Below are 24,725 nucleotides of genomic sequence, written 5' to 3'. Positions count from 1 at the left end.
TCAGGCCAGGGGGAGGGTCCAAACGGGCACCTCCCGCCAGGCCCCGCTCGGAGACGGTACCGCGGTGGGAGGAAATAGACATCAGGACGCTCGGGGGGCTACAAAACAAACTCCTTTATAAGGCTGCGGCGGGGGCTCGGCCGGGTCGGGTCGGGGGCTCTCTCTCGCCCTCTGACCTTTCCCGAAAAGAGCGTGGAGGGGCCCGGAGCGGAGACCCGGAGAGGAGGTCGGGAGCGGGGGCCCGGCGGAGGCCCGCCCGGAGCGGGGGCTCGGCGGGGCCGGAGACCGGTCCGGGGCGGCGGCCCGGGCGCCCGGTTGGCCGGGCCGGCCCGGCCCCGTGAGGTAGCTAGAGGCCCCGGGGTGGGGGGGTGGCGGCGGGGGAGGCCGGGCGGGGGGCTCACTCGGGGGCCGGAGGCTCGCCGTCCGCGGCCGGGGGTCCGTCGGGCTGCCCCGGGGTCTTGATCAGGGGCGGAGCCTGCCCGGAGGGGCCGGGGGGGCCGTCCTCGGCCTCCTTGATGTGGGGGGGCTTCCTGTCGAGGAAGGTGGGGGGACGACGCTGGCGAGGTTCGGCCGGATGGGTCGGGGGGAACCCCGCTGCCCCTCTCCCGTCGGCTCTGCTCCGGCCCCCCACCCCGGGCGGTCCCTCTCCCGGCCGGCCGGCTCCCCCCACCCCGAGTCCCCTCCTCACCCCAGCTTGCCCACATCTGGGCTGCAGAGGCTGTGGACCAAGGAGTCGCCTTTCAGGAGGAGGTGGGAGCGAGGCAGGGTCCACTAGGAAGAAAAAAAGAAAAAAAGGGGCTGGAGGGGTCTCGGGGGGAAACCCAGCCCGATCCCCCCGGCCCCGCCCGCCCGCTCAATTCCTCTCCCCACCTTCAAAGCCTTACTGAAGCCCCGTCTCCTCCAAGAGGCCTTCCCTGACTGCACCCTCCTCTCCCCTTCTCCCACTCCCTTCTGCGTCCCCCCGACTTACTCCCTTCATTCATCCCCCCTCCCAGCCCTGGCTCAGTGGCAAGGGCCCGGGCTTGGGAGTCAGAGGTCGTGGGTTCTAATCCCGCCTCCGTCACTTGTCTGCTGCGTGACTTTGGGCAAGTCGCTTAGCTGCTCTGGGCCTCAGTTCCCTCCTCTGGAAAATGGGGATGAAGACTGTGAGTCCCACATGGGACAACCCGATGACCTTGTATCTACCCCATGCTTAGAACGGTGCTCAGCATTTCGAACAGTGCTCGGCACGTAGTAAACGCTTAAATACCATAAGAAGAATAATCCTAACAACAGTGCTTGGCACATAGTAAGTGCTTAACAAATACCATCATTATTATTATCCCCGTTTCTAATAATAATAATAATGTTGGTATTTGCTAAGCGCTTACTATGTGCAGAGCACCGTTCTAAGCGCTGGGGGAGATACAGGGTGATCAGGTCGTCCCACGTGAGGCTCACAGTTAATCCCCATTTGACAGTTGAGGTAACCGAGGCCCAGAGAAGTGAAGTGACTTGCCCACAGTCACACAGCTGACAAGTGACAGAGCCGGGAGTCGAACCCATGACCTCTGACTCCGAAGCCCAGGCTCTTTCCACTGAGCCACGCTGCTTCCCCTAACCGTGAGCCCGCTGTTGGGTTGGGATCGTCTCTATCTGTTGCCGAATTGGACTTTCCAAGCGCTTAGTACAGTGCTCTGCACCCAGTAAGCGCTCAAGAAATACGATTGAATGAATGAAATGAATGAACCACTTATGTCCCTCTGCGTCATTTATTCATTTCTATTAACGCCCGTCTCCTCCTCTAAACCGTGAGCTTGTGGTGGGCAGGGAACGTATCTGCTTATGGCTGCATTTTCCTCTCCCAAGTGCTTAGCCCAGTGCTCTACACAAGTAAGTGCTCAATAAATACGACTGACTGAATGAATGAATGAATGCTGGGGAGAGAAATCTGCCCTCTGTCCCTTGACTGGCCTGGAGGTCAAGGGAATGTACATTTCCCTGATCTGGGTTCTAATTCCGGCACCGCCACTTGTCTGCTGCGTGACTGTGGGCAAGTCGCTTCACTTCTCTGGGCCTCAGTGACCTCATCTGTAAAATGGGGATGAAGACCGCGAGCCTCACGTGGGATAACCTGATGACCCTGTATCTACCCCGGCGCTTAGAACGGTGCTCTGCACGTAATAAGCGCTTAACAAATACCAACATTATTATTATTATTATTATGATCTCGGGCAAGTCACTTCACTTCCCTGGGCCTCGGTTCCCTCGGATGAAGACTGTGAGCCCCAGGCGGGACAGGGACTGTGTCCGACCTGACGAACCTGTATCTACTCCAGCGCTTAGAACAGTGCTTGGCACATACTGCTTAACAAACACCATCTTTATTATTTATCATTATTATTAAGGTGAGGTGGGTGAAGAGGGGTGGAAGTCTGGGATGATGATAATAATAATAATAATGGTATTTGTTATGGTCTTACTATGTGCCAGGCACTGTTCTAAGCGCTGGGTTCTAAGCTAATCGGGTTCATTCATTCAATTGTATTTATTGAGCGCTTACTGTGTGCAGAGCACTGTAATAAGCGCTTGGAAAGTACAATTCAGCAACAGAGAGAGACAATCCCTGCCCACAACGGGCTCACGGTCTAGAAGGACCCAGTCCCCGTCCCGCGAGGGGCTCCCAGTCTTAATCCCCATTTTACAGATGAGGGAACTGGGGCACAGAGTTTATTGCCATTGTTCTCGTCTGTCCGTCTCCCCCGATTAGACCGTAAGCCCGTCAAACGGCAGGGACTGTCTCTATCTGTTGCCGACTTGTTCATCCCAAGCGCTTAGTACAGTGCTCTGCACATAGTAAGCGCTCAATAAATACTATTGAATGAATGAATGAAAGTGACTTGCCAGGCACTGTTCTAAGCGCTGGGGTAGATACAAGATAATCCAGGTTGGACCCAGTCCCCTCTCCCCCACGGGCCTCTCAGTCTTCATCCCCATTTTCCAGGTGAGGGAACTGAGGCCCAGAGAAGCCAAGGGACTTGGTTTTGCTTTGCTGTCTCCCCCTTTAAGACCGTGAGCCCGTCGTTGGGCAGGGCTGGTCTCTATCTGTCGCCCAACTGTCCGTTCCAAGTGCTTAGTACAGTGCTCCGCACCCAGGAAGCGCTCAATAAATACAACTGAATGAATGGACTTGTCCAAGGTCACACAGCAGGCCCGGGCTCAGCGTGGCTTAGTGGAAAGACCCCAGGCTTGGGAGTCAGAAGTCATGGGTTCTAATCCCAGCTCCGCCACTTATCGGCTGTGTGACTTTAGGCAAGTCACTTCATTTCTCTGGGCCTCAGTTCCCTCATCTGTCAAATGGGGATGAAGACTGTGAGCCTCAAGTGGGACCACCTGATTAACCTGTATCTACCCCGGCGCTTGGAACAGTGCTCGGCACCTAGTAAGCGCTTAACAAATACCAACATTATTATCACCACTAGACCGTGCTGCTGTTTCGTTGGCCGGAGGCCCTGGCTTCCGGTCGCTCCGAACCTCCGCCACCCCCAACCACCGTCTCTCCAGCGGCTGCAGAGCCGTGGCCCCTCCCTGACCTCCCCTCGACCCTCCTTGACCCCGCTGGGTCCCCCGGCCCCGGTCACTCACCACGGGAGCAGAATCCGAGTCGTTGCCGATCCCCGCGTGAAACCCCTTAGAGCACCACCGTCGCAGCAGGTCCACCCCTGGGGACGGGACGGGGCGTCAGCGGCCATCCGGGGGCTCCCGGCCCCCCCCCCCCCCCCCGGTCCCTCCGGCCTCCCCCCGGGGCGGGGTCTTTACCCCTGAACTTGTCGCCGCCTTGGTACTTGAGCTCCCACTGGGTGGTGAGGATGTTGAAGTAGCGCGGCTGGTCGAAGAAGCGCAGGTAGCGGGCGGACGCCCGCGTGGGGAAGACGCGCTCGAACTGGCCGCGGCGCGAGAACTCGTCCTCCGTCTCCACCAGCACCCGCACGTCCGCCGGGGTCAGCACGTCCAGCACCGACGAGTACAGCTCCTGCCGGCCCCGGGTGCGCGCACACACACACGGGGAGGGTGGACACGAACAGACACGTACACAGACACGCACACATACAGATACACACCAAGGCACCCACCACACGCATGGGGAGACCGGCAGAGATACCCATGTGGAGGACACATGTGAAGAGGGACATACAGGGACGTACACACGGAGACACACCACACGCAGACACGAGGGGAGATTCACAGAGACAGACAGGCAGATGCGTGTGGAGGATACGCACCGACGCATGCGCCACACGGACACATCCAAAGGGACACATACATGGACACACACACACGGAGACAAAGATGCACACCAAGAGACCATACACGCACACGGGGAGACACACACACACATATGAAGAGACAGATACGTGGACACCCACCACACACACACACACACAGACATACACAGGTACATACATACACAAACACACATGGACACAAGCGGAGGACACACAGGGAAGAGACAGACACGTAGGCACACACACAAGGAGACACGGAGACACACCAAGACACCCACCACATACACAGATATATGCGGAGATACACACACATGCATATAAACACACATGGACACAGGCGGAAGACACACAGGGAAGGGACAAATATATAGGCAGACACACACAGAGATAGACACACACCAAGACACCCACCCCACACACATACACACACACAAAAACACACGGACCCATGTGGAAGACACACCAAGAGACAGATCCACAAACACACACACACACACGGAGACACACAGACACATCATGACGGGCAAAAGATACACACACAAGCACGGGGAGAAACAGGCAGAGATGTCACACACACCCACAGGACACAAACGAAGAGCCACATACATGGACAGACACACACACACACCATGAACATCCCCCCACACCGAGAGACCCCCGAGAAGGCCGGGAGAAAGAGGGGGAGGCCATCAGCCCGTGCGTGTTTGGAGCCCCTCAGCCCCAGGGGTCGAGCTCCTCCCGCCAGCACAACACCCGGATTGGGGGGCATAGGATGGGGGCTCCCCGCAACCAGCACTCTGCACATAGTAAGCGCTCAATAAATACGACTGAATGAATGAATGAACCACCATCTCCGGCCCCTGGCCCTCGGTGCCGCCCGGGAGCCTGGAGGCGAGGGGAGGAAGCGGCGTGGCTTAGCGGGTAGAGCCCGGGCCTGAGAGTCAGAAGGTCGTGGGTTCTAATCCCGGCCCCACCCCGTCTGCTGGGTGACCTTGGGTAAGTCACTTCACTTCTCTGGGCCTCAGTTCCCTCCTCTGTAAAATGGGGATGGAGACTGTGAGCCCCCCCGTGGGACAACCCGATGCCCTTGGATCTCCCCCAGTGCTTAGAACGGTGCTTGGCACCTAGTTAGCATTTAACAAATACCGTCATTATTATTATCATTATTATTCTGATAAGGGGGCAGGGAGGAGGGGGAAGTGGGGATGGGGGTGGTTGGGGGTGGGCCCGCAGCTGCTGCATGAGGAAATGCTTGCAGGGGTTTAGGGGTGGGGGTTGGGGAGGGGGTGGGCCACACCTGGTCGGGCAGCTTCTGCATGAGGAAGTGCGCGTGCTTCAACTTCTCCGCCAAGAAGTACTCTGGACCCAGGCGGTCCTTGCCCCCGGCGGGGCTCGGGGCGCTGGAGGCGGAGAGTGGAGGGAAAAGGGGGTTCGGAGCCGGACGACGGGAGGTGAGGCCGACTGCGCCCTCCCCGCCCCCCAGGCCCCCCGATTCCTCCCACTACTGGGCTGGAGATCCACAGATGACCAGACGACCGCCCACCCGGCGGGAGGAAACCCTCACAGGGAGGCAATGGCACGTGAAGGGGGGAGGGGGTGGGGAAGAGGGAGGGCACCCTCACCCCCATGAGTCCCCTCCTGGACCCTCCGGTCAGAACACCGTGGCCTAGTGGAAAGAGCGGGGGCCTGGGCGTCCGAAGGACCTGGGTTCTAATCCCGATCCTGTCCATTGCTTGCCATGCGACCTGGGGTAGGTCGCTTCTCTTCTCCGGGCCTCAGTTTCCTCAGCTGTGAAATGGGGATACCTGTGCTCCCTCCTACTTAGACTGAAAGCCCCAAGTGGGGCGGGGACTGTGTCCCACCTGATTGGCTCGGACGTACCGCAAGCTTAGAACGGTGTTTGACACACAGTAGGGGCTTAACAAATACCATAAAATAAACAGCCTAGCCCATCCCCTGATCGGATCGGGGGAACTGGGATCCTCCCTCACCCCGGCCCCTCCTCCACGGCCTAGCGGCTACAGCCCGGGCCTGGGAGTCCGAAAGACCCGGGTTCTAATCCTCGCTCCGCCACTCGTCCGCCGTGAGGCCCTGGGCAAGTCGCTTCACTCCCCAGTGCTCTGAACAGTGCTTGGCACAAAGTAAGCATTTTAACGAATACCATAAATTATTACATTATACCAAAAAACAAACAAAAGAGCTCTCCCTTCCCCTCTTGGCCAAACTGTCTTTTCTCCCCTGCTTCACTCTCTTAAAAGGGCACCTTCTCCAGGAAGCCAACATGGGTTTGACCCTGTCCAGTTCTGAGCGTCGTGACTGCTCAATTTCTCCACTCAAACCCCTTAGCCAAGTGTCCAGGAGTAGTGAGCGGGGGGGGTGGAGGGAGAAAAAGAGAAAGAAGGAGAAAGAAAGAGAGAGAGAGAGAGAGAGAAAGAAAGACAGGGAAGAAAGAAAGAAAGGAAAGAAAGGAAGGAAAGAATGGAAATAAAGAAAGAAAAAAAGGAAAGAAAGGAAAGAAAGGAAGGAAAGGAAAAAAAGGAAAGAAAGGAAAGAAAGGAGGCAAAGAAAGGAAGGGAAGGAAGGGAAGGAAGGGAAGGAAGGGAGGAAGGAGGGAAGGGAGGGAAGGGAGGGAAGGGAGGGAAGGGAGGGAAGGGAGGAGAAGGAAGGAAGGAAGAAGGAAGGAAGGAAGGAAGGAAGGAAGGAAGGAAGGAAGGAAGGAAGGAAGGAAGGAAGGAAGGAAGGAAGGAAGGAAGGAAGGAGAAGGAAGGAAGGAAGGAAGGGAAGGAAGGAAGGAAGGGAAGGAAGGAAGGAAGGTAGGAAGGAAGGAAGGGAAGGGAGAAAGGAAGGGAAGGGAGAAAGGAAGGGAAGGAAGGGAGAAAGGAAGGGAGAAAGGAAGAGAGAGAGGGAGAGAGGGAAAGAAGGAGAGAGGGAGGGAGAGATACTGTGTGTGTGTGTGTGTCCCTTTCCGTCTGTCCGACTGCCCCATATCTGTCAGAGGATGGCCCGAGACCACCTGACTGGTCCCCGGTGAGCCGGGGCCGGAAGGGGTTGTGGGGGGTCCCAAGGACTGTGACCCCTCCCCGCCTCCCCCTGGGGCTGGGGACCTGGGTTCGAACCCCGGCTCCGGTCGGGGTGGCCGCCGACCTGGGGGTGGAAGCGCAGAGTCCATCCGAGGGGGATCCCCGGTCCTCAACGTGGGGCAGGACGAAGCCGGCCAAGTTCAGGAGGTCTCGGATCATCTGGCCCTTGATGCTCACGTCCAGCGGCGAGTTGGAGTGGAGGCTGGGGTGGACGGGGAGGAGGGAAGGACAATAACGATAATTGGAATAATAACTGTGGCATTTGTTAAGCGCTTACCGTGTGCCAGGCCCTGGACTAAGCGCTGGGGTGGATACAGGCAAATCGGGTTGGACGCAGTCCCTGTCCCACGAGGGGGCTCACCGTCTTCATCCTCGTTTTACAGGGGAGGGAACTGAGGCACAGAGGAATGAAGTGACTCGCCCAAGGCCACACGGCGGACAAGTGGCGGAGCCAGGATTAGAACCCGGGCCCTTCGGACTCCCAGGCCCGGGCTCTAGCCAGCAGGCCGCGGAGGAGGGACCGGGGTGAGGGAAGACCCCGGTTTTCCTGACGCCGATCTGGCCCTGGCTACGGGTTTGGCTGCAATGACTCAAGGAGGGTGTGAGGTGGGGGTGGGGAGGGTGGATGGGAGGGTGGTTCTGGTCCCTCGGAGGTCAAAGGGTCTGGCAGAGGTCGGATTTAGGTGGAGGGGGTCACAGGGCGCGGATCCCAAGGTCCCGGCTACCGGGAGACCCCGGGACAAAAGGACCCCCAGGAGATGAGCCAGTTCTGGCGGGGGTGGGAAGAGTCAGGCAGGCAGTTTATTGAGCGCTTACCATGTGCAGGGCACTGGATTAAACGATTGGGAGGGAACAGTGTAACAGACAAATGTCCTGCCCACAAGGAGCTGACAGTCTAGAAGGGGAGACAGGCATGAATAGAAATAAATGATGGATATGGACATAAGTGGTGTGGGGCAGGGAGAGGGGAATGAAGAAAGGGAGCGAGGCAGAGGGAGTGGGAGAGATGGAAAGGAGGATTTAGTCAGGGAAGGCTTCTTGGAGGAGATGGGCTTTCATTAAGACTTTGAAGGCGAGGAGAATCATTGTCTGTCTGATAAGAGGAGGGAGGGCGGTCCGGGCCAGAGGCAGGACGTGGGCGAGGGGTCGGCGGCGAGATGGACGAGATGAAGGGACAGGGAGAAGTTTGACATTAGAGGAGCGAAGCGTGCGGGCTGGGCTGGAGTGGGAGAGAGCCAGGTGAGGTAGGAGGGGGCAAATTAATATAATAATAATAATAATGTTGGTATTTGTTTAGCGCTTACTATGTGCCGAGCACCGTTCTAAGCGCTGGGGTAGACATAGGGGAATCAGGTCGTCCCACGTGGGGCTCACAGTCTTCATCCCCATTTTACAGATGAGGGAACTGAGGCCCAGAGAAGTTAAGTGACTCGCCCACAGTCACACAGCCGACAAGTGGCAGAGCCGGGATTCGAACTCATGACCTCTGACTCCAAAGCCCGTGCTTTTTCCACTGAGCCACGCTGCTTCTCTATTAATGTCGGTCTCTCTGTTTAGACTGTAAGCTCCCTGTGGGCAGGGAATGAGAATACCCACTCTGTTGGACTGTCCTCTCCCTTGTGCTTAGCACAGTGCCCTGCCCTCAGGCAGCGCTCGATAAATACCCTTCATCGACAAGGCCCGGGCCGTGGGAGCCGAGAGGCAGGTGCAGCCACGGAAGCGGTGCGCCCTAATGGGTAGAGCCCAGGCCTGGCAGTCAGAAGGACTGGGTTCTAATTCCAACTCCGCCATTCGTGTGCTGTGTGACTTTGGGCAAGTCATTTCACTTCTCTGGGCCTCAGTTCCCTCCTCTGGAAAATGGGGATGGAGACTGTGAGCCCCATGTGGGACAGGGACGGTGTCCAACCCGATTACCCTGTATCTACGTCAGTGCTTAGAACAGTGCTTGACACGTACTAAGCTCACTGTGGGCAGGGAATGTGCCTGTTATTCATTCACTCGATCGTATTTATTACGTGCTTACTGTGTGCAGAGCATCGGACTAAGCGCTTGGGAAAGTACAATAAACAGTGACAATCCCTGCCCACAACGAGCTCACAGTCTGGAGGGGATGGGGGAAACAGACATCAATATAGATGAATAAAATTACAGATATATGCATAAGTGCTGTGGGGCTGTTTTCCTCTCCCCGGCGCTTAGTCCAGTGCTCTGCACACAGGTAGCCCTCAATAAGTATGACTGGAAATAAACTTTCCATTCTGAACTCCCAGCCTCCTGTCTCGCCCCGCTTCGGTCTATACTTCACTCCGCTGCCCGGATTATCTTCCTACGGAAACGCTCTGGGCCTGTCACTCCCCTTCCTCAGACACCGCCAGTGGTTGCCCATCCACCTTCGCATGAAGTAAAAACTCCTCACTGTTGGTTTCCAAGCCCCCCATCCCCTCCCCCCCTCCTCCCTCCCCTCCCTTCCGTCCTTCTCCACGGCAGCCCGCACACTCCGCTCCTCTGCCGCCGCTCACCTCCTCCCTGGGCCTCCTTCTCGCCCGTCCCGCCGCCGACCCCCGGCCCACGTCCTCCCTCTGTCCCGGAACGCCCTCCCTCCTCACCTCCGCCAAACTAACTCTCTTCCCCTCTTCCAAGCCCTACTGAGAGCTCCCCTCCTCCAGGAGGCCTTCCCAGACTGAGCCTTCCCTTTTCCCCTTTTCCTCCCCCCTCCCCATCGCCCCGACTCCCTCCCACTGCTCTACTCCCTTCCCCTCCCCACAGCACTTGTGTATATTTGTACGTATTTATTACTCTATTTTATTAATGATGTATATAGATCTGTGATTCTATTTATCTATTTTAATAGTACTGATGCTTTTCTACTTGTTCGTCGTCTGTCTCCCCCTCCTAGACTGTGAGCCCGTTATTGGGTAGGGATCGTCTCTATCTGCTGCCGAATTGTACTTTCTAAGCGCTTAGTACAGTGCTCGGCACGCAGTAAGCGCTCAATAAATACGAATGAATGAATGACTTAATGAGTGAGCAAGTCACTCAACTTCTCTGTGCCTCAGTTACCTCCTCTGTAAAATGGGGATTAAGACTGTGAGCCCCACGTGGGCCAACCCGATTCCCCTGTGTCTACCCCAGCGCTTAGAACAGTGCTCTGCACGTAGTAAGCGCTTAACAAATACCGACATTATTATTAACAAATACCATCGGTATTATCGTTATTGGGTGGGCGGCCGCCCCGGTGTCTGCAGGGGCCGAAGATGTCACCCGGCGGAAGCTGAGGTCACGGGCGGGGGGACAGGGCGCAGGAAGGCTCCCCCCGCCATTCCAGGACCACCCCCAACCCCCGGGGGCCCCGCCCCGGCCCCCGGCACCTCGGGGAGATGTTGACTTCCAGCACCCAGGGCTTCAGGTTCTCGTCCAGCATGATGTCGAAGCCAAAGAGCTCGTGGCAGCTGTAGGCCCGGCGCACGTAAAGCTTCAGCAGGTTGGTCACGTACGGCTCCGACCTGGCCGGCGGGACGGGGGCGCCGGGTCAGCGGGGGGGCTCGGCGGGGGTTGGGAGGGCGCCGGACCCCGCTCCCCGCCCGCCCCGCGGAGCCCCTCCCCCGTCCCCTGGCCCACCCCCGGTGAGAGACGGCCGACGTCCAGCCCGTCCCGGGCCCCCGGGCGGACGGCGGTTTCGGGGGGGAGGAGGACTCACGCGATGATGGTTTTGACTACCATGTCCTTGATCTTCTCCCAGATGGCCTCGCTGTTCACTCCCTTCTGGTTCAGGTAGGCCCACAGAGCCTTCAGGGCCCTGTCCGGCGCGGTGGACGGGAGAGGTCAGAGGTCAGGAGAGCATGACCCCGGCCCCACGGAGGGGACTGGGGCCTGAGGGGTTGGGGGCGGTGGAGGGGTGGTTCAGATGGACCCACAGAGCCTTCAGCGCTCTGGCACCGGGGGGGGGGGGGGGGGAGAGGTCAGAGGTCAGGAGAGCGTGACTGTGGCCCCGCAGAGGGGGGAGGGGGCCGAAGGGACAGCGGGGTGGGTTCAGATAGGCCCACAGAGCCTTCGGCTCCCCGTCCGATGCCACGGGGGCGAGGTCAGAGGTCAGGAGAGGGCGACGGTGGCCCCGCTGAGGAGGCCAAAGGGGCGGGAGGGGGGGATTGGCAGGCCCCTCTCCCCGCCAACACACACACATATACACACACAGAGCAGCCCCCACGGGGCCCCGGCCCCCTCCCTCCGCCCCGCGGTGGGCGGGTACCACTTGTGGCCCTGGCAGGCCGTCTGGTCGGCGTTGGCCTTGTACTCCGCGTTCTTCCGGTTGACGCTGTAGTTGGTCAGGTGCATGAACTTGTTACTGAGGCTCTTCATGGAAGGGGAGTATCTACGGGGCGGAAGAGGGGGGTGCGGGGGAGATGTACATCACCCCGATTCTATTTATTTGCTATTGTTTTAATGAGATGTTCTTCCCCTCGACTCTATTTATTGCCACTGTTCTCGTCTGCCCGTCTCCCCCGATTAGACCGTGAGCCCGTCAAAGGGCAGGGACTGTCTCTATCTGTTGCCGATTTGTACATCCCAAGCGCTTAGTCCAGCGCCCTGCACATAGTAAGCGCTCAATAAATACTACTGAATGAACGGGAGAGGAGGGGGTCCACCGGACTGAGCGGGAGACAGAGACGCACGCACACACCCACCCCCCTAAAGCAAGAGACCCCTCACGCTCTCCTTGGGGCAGGTTTCACCCCTCCCCTTCCCCCCCGGAGAGGGCCACTGGGAGGGAAAGGGGGCAGGGAAGGGGTGTCAATCCCCAGAGGGGCTCGAGAGCGAGGGAGAGGAAGGAAGGAGGCAACTTGGGCCCCAAGCCCTAATTGTTCTTTAGGTCAACCCGCCCTGTCCTACTCCAATCCAGCCCACACACTTGGCTCCTCGCATGCCAACCTTCTCACCATCTCTCCATCTCATCTCTCTCGCTCACGTCCCGGCTCTGGTCCGGGACGTTCTCCCTCTTCATTTCCAATTCCCTCCTTCCCCCTTCAAACACTTTCTGAAGGCCCATCTCCTCCAAGGAGCCTTCCCCGACTACGCCCTCCTCTCCTCCCACCCCCTTCTGCGTCGCCCTGATTCGCTCCCTTTCTTCATCCCCCCCCCCCCCCCCCCCCCCCCCGAGCCCCACACCACTCAGATCCGTATCTGACACCTCTTTCTTTCCATTATTAATAATGATAATAATAACGGTATCTGGTAAGTGCTTACTATGTGCCCAGCACTTTGTTCGAAGCGCTGGGGTAGATACAAGGTAATCAGGTTGTCCCACGTGGGACTCACCGTCTTCATCCCCATTTGACAGACGAGGTCACTGAGGCACAGAGAAGCGAAGTGACTTGCCCAAGGTCACACAGCTGATAAGTGGCGGAGCCGGGATTAGGCCCCCAGACCCTCTGACTCCCAAGCCCGGGTTTCTTGCCACGGAGCCTTCGCCGCTTCTCTTAATGTCTGTCTCCCCTCGGGACCGTCAGCTCGTTGTGGGCACGGAGATGTGTCTGTTTCTATTGTACTCTCCCAAACGCTTAGTCCAGTGCTTTGCACCACGGTAAGTGCTCAGTAAACGCAATCGACTGTCGGTGCAGGCCTTCCTCACCCGGAGTTTTAGAGGGTCTGACACTGCCCCACCCGGACCTGCCTCCCCCAGCTAATCCCCGCTCCGCCACTCGTCTGCTGTGTGACCTTGGGCAAGTCGCTTTACTTCTCCGTGCCTCCGTTCCCTCATCTGTAAAACGGGCGTTTCAGACTGTGAGCCCCCCGGGGGACAGGGACTGCGTCCGACCCGATTTGCTTGTATCCACCCCAGCGCTCGGTACAGTGCCTGGCACATAGTAAGCGCTGAACAGACACCACAGTCATCATCGTCACACCCCCCGTCGGCCGCGAGGGGCGGCGGCTCATCGGAAGCGCGGTGCCAGAGCCGTTTCCCGGGTCGCGGCGCCCCGGGGCCCGCTCGCCGGCCGCCTCCCTCCAGCCCCCGGCCCCCCGCCCCCGCGGGACTCCCCTCACCCACTTGCAGCTGGCGAAGCGGACCAGCCCGTCTGTGAAGAGGTAGACGCGGAGGGGGTCGTAGGAGGTGACGTAGACGTAGACCCGCAGGTCGAACTTGCTGCCGCTGATGAGGTAGGGTTTGTGCAGGTATCTGGTGCCCGCGAGGCGGCGGGTGGCCGAAGTGGGGGGTCAGGCCGGGGCCCCGATAGTTTGTGGGGAGGTGGGGGGGGGGGGGTGGGGCCAATATAGCTTAGGGAGGACCAGGGACCAGATAGTTTGAGGGGGCAGGCTTGGGGGCTGGATAGTTTTTTGTATGGGGGAGCCAGGGATCAGGGCCCAGACACGTTGGAGCAACCAAGGATTGGGGTTTCGTGGAGGGGACGAGGGGTCGAGGGGCCGGAAAGTTTGGGGGAGCCGGGGATTAGATACTTGGGGAGGGGCTGGATAGTTTAGAACGACCACGGAGAGGGGCCGGATGGTTTGGGAAGATTGGGAATTGGGGGCCGGATAGTTTTGGGGAGGACCGGGGATGGGGAGCTGGATAGTTCTGGCTGATCAAGGACTGGGGGGGGGGGGGCGGATAGTTTGTTGGGGGGGGTCCAAGGAATAGGGGCCGGCTAGTCTGGGGTGATCAGGGATAGGAGACTGGATAGTTTTTCGAGGGGGACTGGGATCGGGGGCCGGATAGTTTGGGATGACCAGGGATCTGGCGTGGGATAGTCTCGGGGGGACCAGGAACTGGGGGCCTGACTGTCTGGGGGAGATTAGGGATCGGGGTACGGATAGTCTGGGACGGGAGGGGGGCCACGGATCGGGGGCCGGATGGTCTGGGACGAGGGACAAGGGACAGGGGGCTGGATAATCTAAAGAGGGACCAGGGGTTGGGGTCTGGGTCTTTGGGGGGACCAGGAATCGGGGACCGGATAGTCTCGGGGGGATTAGGGTCCGGAGGGAGACCGGGGATACTAATAATTAATAACCATGAGATGTGTTAAGCGCTTTCTATGTGCCAAACACTGTTTTGATGTCTGTCTCCCCCCGTCTAGACTGCGAGCCCATTGTGGGCAGGGATTGTCTCCCTTTGTGGCTGAACTGTACTTTCCAAGAGCTTGGTACAGTGCTCTGCACACAGTAGGAGCTCAATAAATATGACTGAATGAATAAATGAATGAATACGCACTGGGGTAGATACAAGCTAATCAGGTTGGACACAGAGAGCCGGGGTCTGAAGTCTGGGGATGCCGAGAAGCGAGGGCAGGACAGTCTAGGGGGGACCAGGGATCGGAGGCCGGAGAGACTGGGGGAAGGGGACCAAGGGTGGGATCGGGGGGACCAAGGATCGGGAGCTTGGATAGTCTGGGTCGGGGGAAGGGGAACGGGCCCGGGGACAGGGGGTCAGAGAGTCCGGTGGGCATGGGGGGGCCCCGGGGATCGGGAGCCGGATAGCCAGGGGGTCCGGGGCGGGGGTGAGGGTTCTCACCTCTGCACCAGAAGAGGCCGGCGCTTAGGCAGCTGACTCCACTTGTGGATGACCTGGATCCCGATGCCTCGGGCGGACGCTGGCTGACAACGGCAAGCGGGGAGGGTGGGCGGGGGGGCCGAGCCTCCGGACGCGGGGTCCCCGCTCCCCCCGGTCCGGAGCCCTAGGGGGTCCCTGGGGGACCGGGCCGTCCCTGACCCACCGGCTTGACGATCCACTTGCGCCGACCACCGCCGTCCTCCCAGGCCTGGCGCAGGGGCTTGGCGTCCTGGGGCAGGATGAACGACTGCGGGAAGAAGTCGAATTCCTTCCGGCCGTGGCGGATCTGCATACGCGACAGGTTCCGCCACAGCCGGTCCTTCCGCCCGATTTGGAACGAGCCCGGGAAGTGGTTCAGCTGGGGGCGCGGGGGGGATAGGGGTGGTCAGCGGGGGGCAGGGGGTGACCGGCCCTCCTCTCCCCCTCTAGATTCTAAGCTCGAGGGCAGGGAATGTGTCCGTTCTATTGCTATTAATAATAATAACTACGGGACTTGTTAAACGCTTACGCCAAGCACTGATCTAAGTGCTGGGGTACCATTCAATCGTATTTACTGAGCGCTTACTGTGTGCGGAGAACCGGACTGAGCACTTGGAAGAGGACAACAGGATAATGAACACATCCCCTGCCCGGTAGTTACGGTACCTGTAAGTGCTTACTACGTGCTGTACTGAGCGCTGAGGTACAGACAAGGTCATCAGGTTGGACACAGTCCCTGCCCCCCGCGGGGCTCCCGCTCTTCATCCCCATTTTTCAGGTGAGGGAACTGAGGCTCAGAGAAGTGAAGCGATTTGCCCGAGGTCACACGGCAGACAGGTGGCGGAAAACCCAGGTCCTTCTGACTCCCGGGTCCGGACACTGACCACTAAGCCGTGTAGTCTCCCCAGCGCTCAGTCCAGTGCTCTGCACGCGGCAACTGCTCAATAAGTACGACTGACCGACCGACCGAGAGACGCCCCCCCGGCCCTCTCCGGCCGGGCAACCCCCACCACCGGCGTCCTGCCCACCTTCTGGTGTTCCCGGAGGGTCTTGAAGCTGGGAGACTTCATGTGATGGCCCCAGCAACCGAGCCAGTCATCGTTCTCTGGGGGAGATAATAATAATGGAATTTGTTAAGCACTTACTGTGTGCCAAGCACTGTACTAAGCGCTGATTCATTCACTCATCCGATCGTATTGAACGCCTACGTACTAAACGCTTGGGAGAGGACAAGAGAACGATAAACAGATACATTCCCTGCCCACATCGAGCTTAGAGTCTAGAAGGGGAGGCAGACGTTAATAATGATAATATTTGATAAGCGCCTACTATGTGCCAAGCACTGTTCTACGCGCCGGGGGAGATACGAGGTAATAAAGTTATCCCATGCGGCGCTCAGTCTTAATCCCCATTTTCCATATGAGGTAACTGAGGCTCAGAGAAGTGAAGTGACTTGCCCAAAGTGACGCGTGCGGAGCCGGAATTAGAACCCACGACTTCTGACTCCCAACCCCGTGCTCTTACCATTAAGCCACGCTGCTTCTCCCGAGAAATAAATAAATTACAAGTACAATTATAATAATAATAATGGTATTTGTTAAGTGCTTACTACGTGCAGAGCACCATTCTAAGCGCTGGGCTAATAATGACGTCGGTATTTGCTGAACGCTTACTACGTTTAGCGCACTGTTCTAAGCATTGGGGGAGATACAGGGTAATCAGGTTGTCCCACGTGAGGCTCACAGTTTATCCTCATCTTACAGATGAGGTAACTGAGGCCCAGAGAAGTGAAGTGACTGGCCCACAGTCACACAGCTGACAAGTGGCAGAGCCGGGATTTGAACCCGTGACCTCTGTCTCCCAAGCCCGGGCTCTTGCCACTGAGCCACGCTGCTTCTCTATCTCCCCCAGTGTTCAGAACAGAGTAAATGCACATAGTAAGCACTTAAATACTATAATTATGAATTATTCCTTTCCCCCAGCCCCCAGGCCCAAGGTCCAATCCCCACAGCTGTCCAACCTCCTGAGTCCAGGGGCCCCAGGTCGCCCACCCCCGCAAGCCCCCAGGCCACTCCAAGCTACCCCAAGCTCGAGAAGCAGCGCGGCTCAGTGAAAAGAGCCCCGGGCTTGGGAGTCAGAGGTCATGGGTTCGAATCCCGGCTCTGCCCCTTGTCAGCTGGGTGACCGTGGGCCAGTCGCTTCACTTCTCTGGGCCTCAGGGACCTCATCTGGAAAATGGGGATGAAGACCGTGAGCCTCACGTGCGACGACCTTATTACCCTGTATCTCCCCCAGTGTTTAGAACAGCGCTCTGCACATAGTAAGCGCTTAACAAATGGCAACATTATTATTATTATTACCCCCAGGGTTCCTGGGCCCCAGGATGCCCCACAAGGCCCCCGGGACCCGAGCCGCCCCCCAGAGCCCCGGGGCCCGGGCTGCCTCCACGGCCCCCCGGGATCCAGGCCGTCCCCACGGCCCCTTGGGATCTAGGCCGCCCACTGAGGTCCCAGGCTGCTCCATAGCCCCCCAAGGCCGTCCCCCCCAGCCCCGGTCCCCGAGCCACGCCCACAGCCCCCAGGCCACCCTCACAGCTCCGGGCCCCAACCCTCTTCCAAAGTCTCCAGGCCCCAAGCCGCCCCCACAGCTCCCGGGCCCAGACGGCCCCTACTGCCCCCAGGTCACCCCCACCAAGGCCGCCCTCACAGCCAGGGGCCCAAGCCCTCTTCCATCGCCCCCAGGTCGTCACCACAATCCGGGACCCCGGGCCACCCGAGGGTCTCGGGCCCCAGGCCACCCCCTCAGCTTCCAGTCCCAGACCAGCCCACGGCCCCCAGGCCGCCACCACAGTTCCCCGGGCCCCAAGTCATCCCCACAGCCCCAGGCCATCCTCACGGCCCCCAAGCCACCCCGACAGCTCCCCGGGCCCCAGGTCGTCCTCACAGCCTCCCGGCCCCAGCCCCGAGGCCACCTCCTTGGCCTCCCAGGCTGCTCCCCCAGGCCAGCCCCGCAGCCCCCGGGCCCCAAACCACTCCGCTGCCCCAGGCCGTCCCCACTACCCGGGGGCCAGACCGTCCCAAAGGCCCCAGGCCGCCCCCGCAGTACGGCCCTCCGGGCCCTAGCCCGCTCCCACAGCCCCAGGCTATCCTCACAGCCCCCGGGCCACCCGCACAGATCCCAGGCCACCCCCACAGTCCCCCGGGCCGCCTCCTCGGGCTGCCCCACCAACCCCGCCGGGCCACCCGGACGGCCCGGGCCCCGGGCCAGCTCCTCTGGAAGCGGCCGTGGAGCCGCCTCGGATGCCAGGCCGGCGTGGACAATGTTGTCTCTGTTTCCCGGCCGCTGCCCCGCGGCCTCCCCTCCCCCTAAGCGAGGCCGGCCGAGGGGGCCGGGCCGGGGCCTCCTCCCGCCCCCTCCTCCCTCAGGACTCTGCCACCGGACCTCGGCCGGGGTTGGGGCGGCTCCACCTCCACCCGGGCTCCCCCGCACGACGAGCAGCGTGGCCTGGCGGCTCGACCCCGGGCCTGTTAGTCAGAGGACCTGGGTTCTAAACCCGGCTCTGCCACGTGTCTGCTGCGAGACCTTAGGCAAGTCACTTCACTTCTCTGGGCCTAGGTTCCCTCCTCTGGAAAATGGGGATTAAGAGTGTGACCCCCATGTGGGATAGGGAAGCAGCGTGGCTCAGTGGAAAGAGCCCGGGCTTGGGAGTCAGAGGTCATGGGTCCTAATCCCGGCTCTGCTACTTGTCAGCTGGGTGACTGTGGGCAAGTCACTTCACTTCTCTGGGCCTCTGGGCCTCGGTGACCTCATCTGTAAAATGGGGATTAAGACCGTGAGCCCCACGAGGGACAACCCGATGACCCTGTATCTCCCCCAGTGCTTAGAACAGTGCTCTGCACATAGTAAGCGCTTAACAAATACCAACATTATTATTACATTATTATAGGCACTGTGTCCAACCCAAGTTCCTTATATCCGCCCAAGTACAGTGCCTGGCACAGAGTAAGCGCTTTGCAAATATCACAATTATTATCATCATGAGGTCACCCGGGAGGAAGTCCAGTACTCCCGTGGTCTTCCCTGAACCGGAAAATGGGGATTAAGACAGTGAGCCCCATGTGGGACAGGGAGCCTTGTCATCGCCCGGACCCTTGGAGCCATTACCTCGTGGGCTCGAGATGTCTGCTCCCCTGAGGTGCAGCCTCGGCCTACCCGGCCCCGATTCCCGACAAGCCCCCCTTCGCCTACCGCTCGCTGACTCGTCTGCGCTTCCTCCGCCTCCACCGGGGAGCTGAGTCTCGGACCGTCCGGACCCGCGCCCGCCTCAGCCTTTCACAACCTGGATCTCCGCACCCCCGCTCGGGAACTCCGACACTACGGATCTTCGCCCCCACAGACCCCCAGCCACCAGCTTCCAGTCCACCCGCCCCCCCACCCCCGCCGCTCGGGCCCGGGAACATTGCGCTCCCCCTTCTCGATCCTGGGGACATTGTGCTCCCCTTCTCGGCCCCAAGGACATTGTGTCCTCGGGGGACATTGTGTCCTCCTGCTCGGGCCCGGGGACATTGTGCTCCCCAACCGCTCCCCCACTCCGCCTGAGGCGGCCATTTTGGGAAGCCCCCACTCTGCCTGAGGCGGCCATTTTGGGAAGGCCTCACTCCCTCTTCCCTCTTGAGGTGATTCATCTCTCCCGCCCCCCCCCCGGGCGACGACGTCCTTGTTCTCACCATGTTACCTTACCTTAGCCGCCGCCTACGGCCGCCACCCACCCCGGACAACCTCAGGGCCCCCCCGCCGCCACAGGGTTATTTGGTCATGAGCTCTGGGACTCTCTCGGCCGCTGGCCGCTTGACTTTGAGTCTGATCGGGTAGGGTCGGCTCGTCCCCCGACCCTGGTCATCGCCTGCTTATTAACACTATTGTAGTGTGCCTTACTGTAGCATGTTGCTATATTAGCCATCTCGCTTGTCATTGTTTATTGTCGTCAGACTTTGAATTTGATCAGGTCGCCCCTTAATCGAGTCTACCCCCGACCCTGATCATCGCCCCTTTTATTAACACGACTGTATTGTATCATACTGTATCATGTTGCTATATTAGCACTACTGTATTGTATCATACTGTATCATGTTGCTATATTACCGATTTCGTTTATTACTGTTTATTGTTGTCAGTGCTGCCACCCTCCTCTCTGGCCTCGCCATGTCCCTCCTCCCCCCCTCCCCCCTCCCGCCCCTTCCTATCCTCCCTTCCCTTCCCCTTCCCCTCTCTCGCTCAGCTCTTTCCCGCTCTCTCCTCTGTCTCCTCCCCCCCTCCCCTCTCCCGCCCTAGAACCCCACTTTACCAGCGCTACCCCTCTTCCCCCTCCCCCTACTCTTCCCCCCACCAAACCCCCTCTTCACCCCCTCCCCCCTTCTCTCTTCCCCACCCATGCCCCATCCCAGTCCTCTTGTCCCACCGCCACCCCTCATCCCCCTCTCCTCGTCCAGGGCCCCGCCACCTCCTTCCCAACCCAAACCCTCCCCTCCCCCCGCCCTTCCCCGCCTCCTCCCCTTGCACCCACAGCTACTTTCAAGTGTGGCCTCTGGAACCCCCGCTCTATTACAGGCAAGCTACCTTTCATCCATGACCTTTTCCTCTCCCGCTCTCTCCTCCTCCTCGCCCTTTCGGAAACGTGGCTCTCTCCCGAAGACACGGTCTCCGCCGCCGCTCTCTCCGGCGGAGGCCTCTCCTTCTCCCACTCCCCCAGACTCACCGGTAAGGGAGGAGGCGTCGGCTTCCTCCTCTCGCCCCGATGCCGCTTCCGCACTATCCCTCCTCCCCCCTCCCTCTCCTTCCCCTCCTTCGAAGCCCATATCGTTCGCCTCTACCACCCACTCCAGTTACTTGTCGCCGTCATCTACCGCCCTCCCGGTCCCACCTCCGACTTCTTCGACCACCTTGACCCCTTTCTCACCTTCCTCCTCTCCTTCTCTCTGCCCACTCTGATCCTTGGAGACTTCAACATCCATACGGATGTACCCGACGACTCCTCTGCCGCCCGCCCGCTATCCCTCCTCGACTCTGCCGACCTCCTCCTCCACCATACCGCGCCCGCTCACCGACTCGGTCACACCCTCGATCTCGTCATCTCCTACCGCTGCACTATCTCCTCCCTCACCGACTCTGAAATCCCTCTCTCTGACCATAACCTTCTCACCTGCCTCATCTCTCACACTCCCTCCCCCTGCAAATCTTCGCTACTGCCCCACAGAGACCTCCGCTCTCTCGATCCCATCCGTCTTTCCAATAGCATCTCGCCTCACCTTGCCGCCCTGTCCTCTCTTCCCACTCTCGACGAGCGGGTCTCCGCTCTCGACTCCACCCTCTCTACTCATCTCGACTCTCTCGCCCCCCTTTCCCTCCGCCGCTCTCGCTCCACTAACCCACAGCCCCGGATCGCCTCCTCCGTCCGCCTCCTACGCTCCTATGCTCGAGCTGCCGAGCGCTGCTGGCGAAAGTCCAAGCACCGAGCCGACCTCACACACTTCAAATTTATCCTTTCCTGCCTTAACTCTGCCCTCTCCTCCGCCAGGCAAAGCTTCTTCTCCTCCCTCATCGACACCCATGCCCGTCACCCCCGCCGATTGTTCCGGACCTTTAACTCTCTCCTCAGGCCCCCTGTTCCTCCCCCTCCCCCATCTCTCACCCCCAATGATCTGGCCACCTATTTCCTCACGAAAATCAACACGATCAGGTCTGAGCTCCCCAAAGTCACCCCTCTGCCTCTCCCCTCTCCCCCAACAACCCCCTCCCCTACTTTCCCATCCTTCCCTGCAGTATCCTCAGAGGAGATCTCCTCCCTCCTCGCAAGTGCCACCCCCTCCACCTGCGCCTCGGACCCCATTCCCTCTCACCTTCTTAAAACCATCGCCCCTGCCCTCCTCCCTTCCTTAACTTCTATTTTTAACCACTCAATCTCCAAGGGCTCCTTCCCCTCTGCCTTCAAACATGCCCACGTCTCCCCCGTCCTAAAAAAACCCACTCTTGACCCCACTTCCCCCTCCAGTTATCGTCCTATCTCCCTACTACCCTTCCTTTCCAAAATCCTAGAACGAGTCGTCTACAATCGATGCCTAGAATTCCTTAACTCCCATTCTCTCCTAGACCCCCTCCGATCTGGCTTCCGTCCCCTCCACTCTACCGAGACTGCTCTCTCTAAGGTCACCCGTGACCTCCTTCTTGCCAAATCCAATGGCTCCTACTCCATTCTGATCCTCCTTGACCTCTCTGCTGCCTTTGACACTGTCGACCGTCCCCTCCTCCTCCATACCTTATCTCACCTTGGCTTCACGGACTCTGTCCTCTCCCGGTTCTCCTCTTACCTCTCTGGCCGATCATTCTCGGTCTCCTACGCTGGAGCCTCCTCCCCCTCCTATCCTTTAACCGTCGGAGTTCCTCAAGGGTCAGTTCTTGGCCCTCTTCTGTTCTCCATTTACACTCACTCCCTCGGTGAACTCATCCGCTCTCACGGCTTTGACTACCATCTCTACGCAGATGACACGCAGATCTACATCTCCGCCCCTGTCCTCTCCCCCTCCCTTCAGGCTCGCATCTCCTCCTGCCTCCGGGACGTCTCCACCTGGATGTCGGCCCGCCACCTAAAACTCAACATGAGCAAGACTGAGCTCCTCATCTTCCCTCCCGAGCCCGGTCCGCTCTCAGACTTCTCTATCACCGTGGATGGCACGACCATCCTTCCCGTCCCGCAGGCCCGCAATCTCGGTGTCATCCTTGACTCGTCCCTCTCGTTCACCCCACACATCCTATCCGTTACCAAGACCCGCCGGTTTCACCTCTACAATATCGCCATGATCCGCCCTTTCCTCTCCACCCAAACGGCTACCTTACTATCACTGGCTCTCGTTATATCCCGGCTAGACTACTGTGTCAGCCTTCTCTCTGACCTCCCTTCCTCCACTCTCGCCCCGCTCCGGTCTACTCTTCACTCCTCTGCCCGGCTCATCTTCCCGCAGAAACGATCTGGGCATGTCACTCCCCTTCTTAAACAACTCCAGTGGTTGCCTATCGACCTCCGCTCCGAACAAAAACTCCTCACTCTAGGCTTCAAGGCTCTCCATCACCTTGCCCCTTCCTACCTCTCCTCCCTTCTCTCTTTCTACCGCCCACCCCGCACGCTCCGCTCCTCCGCCGCCCACCTCCTCGCCGTCCCTCGGTCTCGCCCATCCCGCCGTCGACCCCCGGGTCACGTCCTCCCGCGGTCCCGGAACGCCCTCCCTCCTCACCTCCGCCAAACTGATTCTCTTTCCCTCTTCAAAACCTTACTTAAAAATCACCTCCTCCAAGAGGCGTTCCCAGACTGAGCTCCTCTTCCCCCTCTACTCCCTCCGCCATCCCCCCTTTACCTCTCCGCGGCTAAAGCCTCATTTTCCCCTTTTCCCTCCGCTCCTCCACCTCTCCCTTCCCATCCCCACAGCACCGTACTCGTCCGCTCAACTGTATATATTTTCGTTACCCTATTTATTTTGTTAATGAATTGTACATCGCCTCGATTCTATTTAGTTGCCATCGGTTTTTACGAGATGTTCTTCCCCTCGACGCTGTTTAGTGTCATCGTTCTCGTCTGTCCGTCTCCCCCGATTAGACCGTAAGCCCGTCAAACGGCAGGGACTGTCTCTATCTGTTGCCGACTTGTTCATCCCAAGCGCTTAGTACAGTGCTCTGCACATAGTAAGCGCTCAATAAATACTACTGAATGAATGAATGAATGACTGTGTACTTTGTATCTACCCCAGCGCTTAGTATAGTGCCCGGCTCATAGTAAACGCTTAACGAATACCCCAGTTATTATTATTATTATTATTATTAGAGAAGCAGCGTGGCATATTGGAAAGAGCACGGGCTAGGAGTCAGAGGTCATGGGTTCAAATCCCGGCTCCGCCACCGATCAGTTGTGTGACTTCGGGCAAGTCACTTGACTTCTCTGAGCCTCAAGGACCTCATCTGTAAAACGGGGATGAAGACTGGGAGCCCCACGTGGGACAACCTGATGACCTTGTATCTCCCTCAGCGCTTAGAACGGTGCTCTGCACACGGTAAGCGCTTAACAGATACCATCATTATTATTATTATTATTATGAGGTCACCCAGGAAGGACTCCAGGACCCTCTGTGGTCCGCCCTGAATCCCATTCTCCCTCGCATGGTCAAGACCCCAGCCTGGCCCCAGCGGCCTCCCAGCCCCTGGGGGAAGCCCAGCCACGTCCCCAATCGGCCCCAGGAGACTCCGGCCCCAGCCAGCCCCAGGGGCCAGAAATAATAATAATAATGACAGTAATAATAATAACAAATAATAATAATGGTACTTGCTAAGTGCTTACTATGTGCCAAGCACTGTTGTAGATAATAATTAATCAGGTTGGACACAGTCCCACCTGGGGCTCACAGTCTTCAGCCCCCAAATGAGGGAACTGAGGCCCAGAGAAGTGAAGCGACTTGCCCGAAGTCACCCAGCAGACAAGTGGCGGGGCCGGAATTAGAACCCAGGTCCTCAGCCGTGTTGTGTCGGCAGAGGTTCGCTCTGCTGCCCTTTGTGCCCGACTGACTCCGGGGCCAGAATTAATGGTGACGCTCCTCAGTGCCTGCCTCCGTCCCCACACCCTGGGCCTCCCCCAACGCACACCCGGGACCCCCCCCCCACACACCCTGGTCCCCCACCAGGCAGTGGTGTCGAGAAGCAGCGTGGCTCAGTGGAAAGAGCCCGGGCTTGGGAGTCAGAGATCATGGGTTCGAATCCCGGCTCTACCACTTGTCAGCTGGGTGACTGTGGGCGAGTCACTTCCCTGGGCCTCAGTGACCTCAT

At 59.1% G+C, this 24,725-nt stretch overlaps 1 protein-coding gene across 1 annotated transcript in view; it reads right to left on the bottom strand.

The window, feature by feature from the left end:
- Positions 1-394: 394 nt before the first annotated feature.
- TTLL4 (tubulin tyrosine ligase like 4) overlaps positions 395-24,725 on the bottom strand; it is a 45,271-nt gene continuing 20,940 nt past the window's right edge. Inside the window, exons 9-21 of the mRNA XM_029063120.2 lie at positions 15,893-15,969; positions 15,049-15,243; positions 14,847-14,929; positions 13,389-13,517; positions 11,592-11,714; positions 11,043-11,141; positions 10,714-10,848; positions 7,410-7,547; positions 5,563-5,665; positions 3,799-4,012; positions 3,625-3,701; positions 689-771; positions 395-530 (exon numbers count right to left, since the gene is read on the bottom strand). Of these exons, the coding sequence (XP_028918953.1) occupies positions 398-530; positions 689-771; positions 3,625-3,701; positions 3,799-4,012; positions 5,563-5,665; positions 7,410-7,547; positions 10,714-10,848; positions 11,043-11,141; positions 11,592-11,714; positions 13,389-13,517; positions 14,847-14,929; positions 15,049-15,243; positions 15,893-15,969 (1,589 nt within the window). The 3' untranslated portion in view covers positions 395-397. The remainder of the gene's footprint in view (positions 531-688; positions 772-3,624; positions 3,702-3,798; positions 4,013-5,562; positions 5,666-7,409; positions 7,548-10,713; positions 10,849-11,042; positions 11,142-11,591; positions 11,715-13,388; positions 13,518-14,846; positions 14,930-15,048; positions 15,244-15,892; positions 15,970-24,725) is intronic.

Source organism: Ornithorhynchus anatinus, chromosome 1 (assembly GCF_004115215.2).
Source record: "Ornithorhynchus anatinus isolate Pmale09 chromosome 1, mOrnAna1.pri.v4, whole genome shotgun sequence".
NCBI classification, from domain to species: Eukaryota; Metazoa; Chordata; class Mammalia; order Monotremata; family Ornithorhynchidae; genus Ornithorhynchus; species Ornithorhynchus anatinus.
The sequence above is the reverse complement of the archived record's forward strand: the minus strand, read 5'-3'. Positions and strand labels throughout refer to the sequence as shown.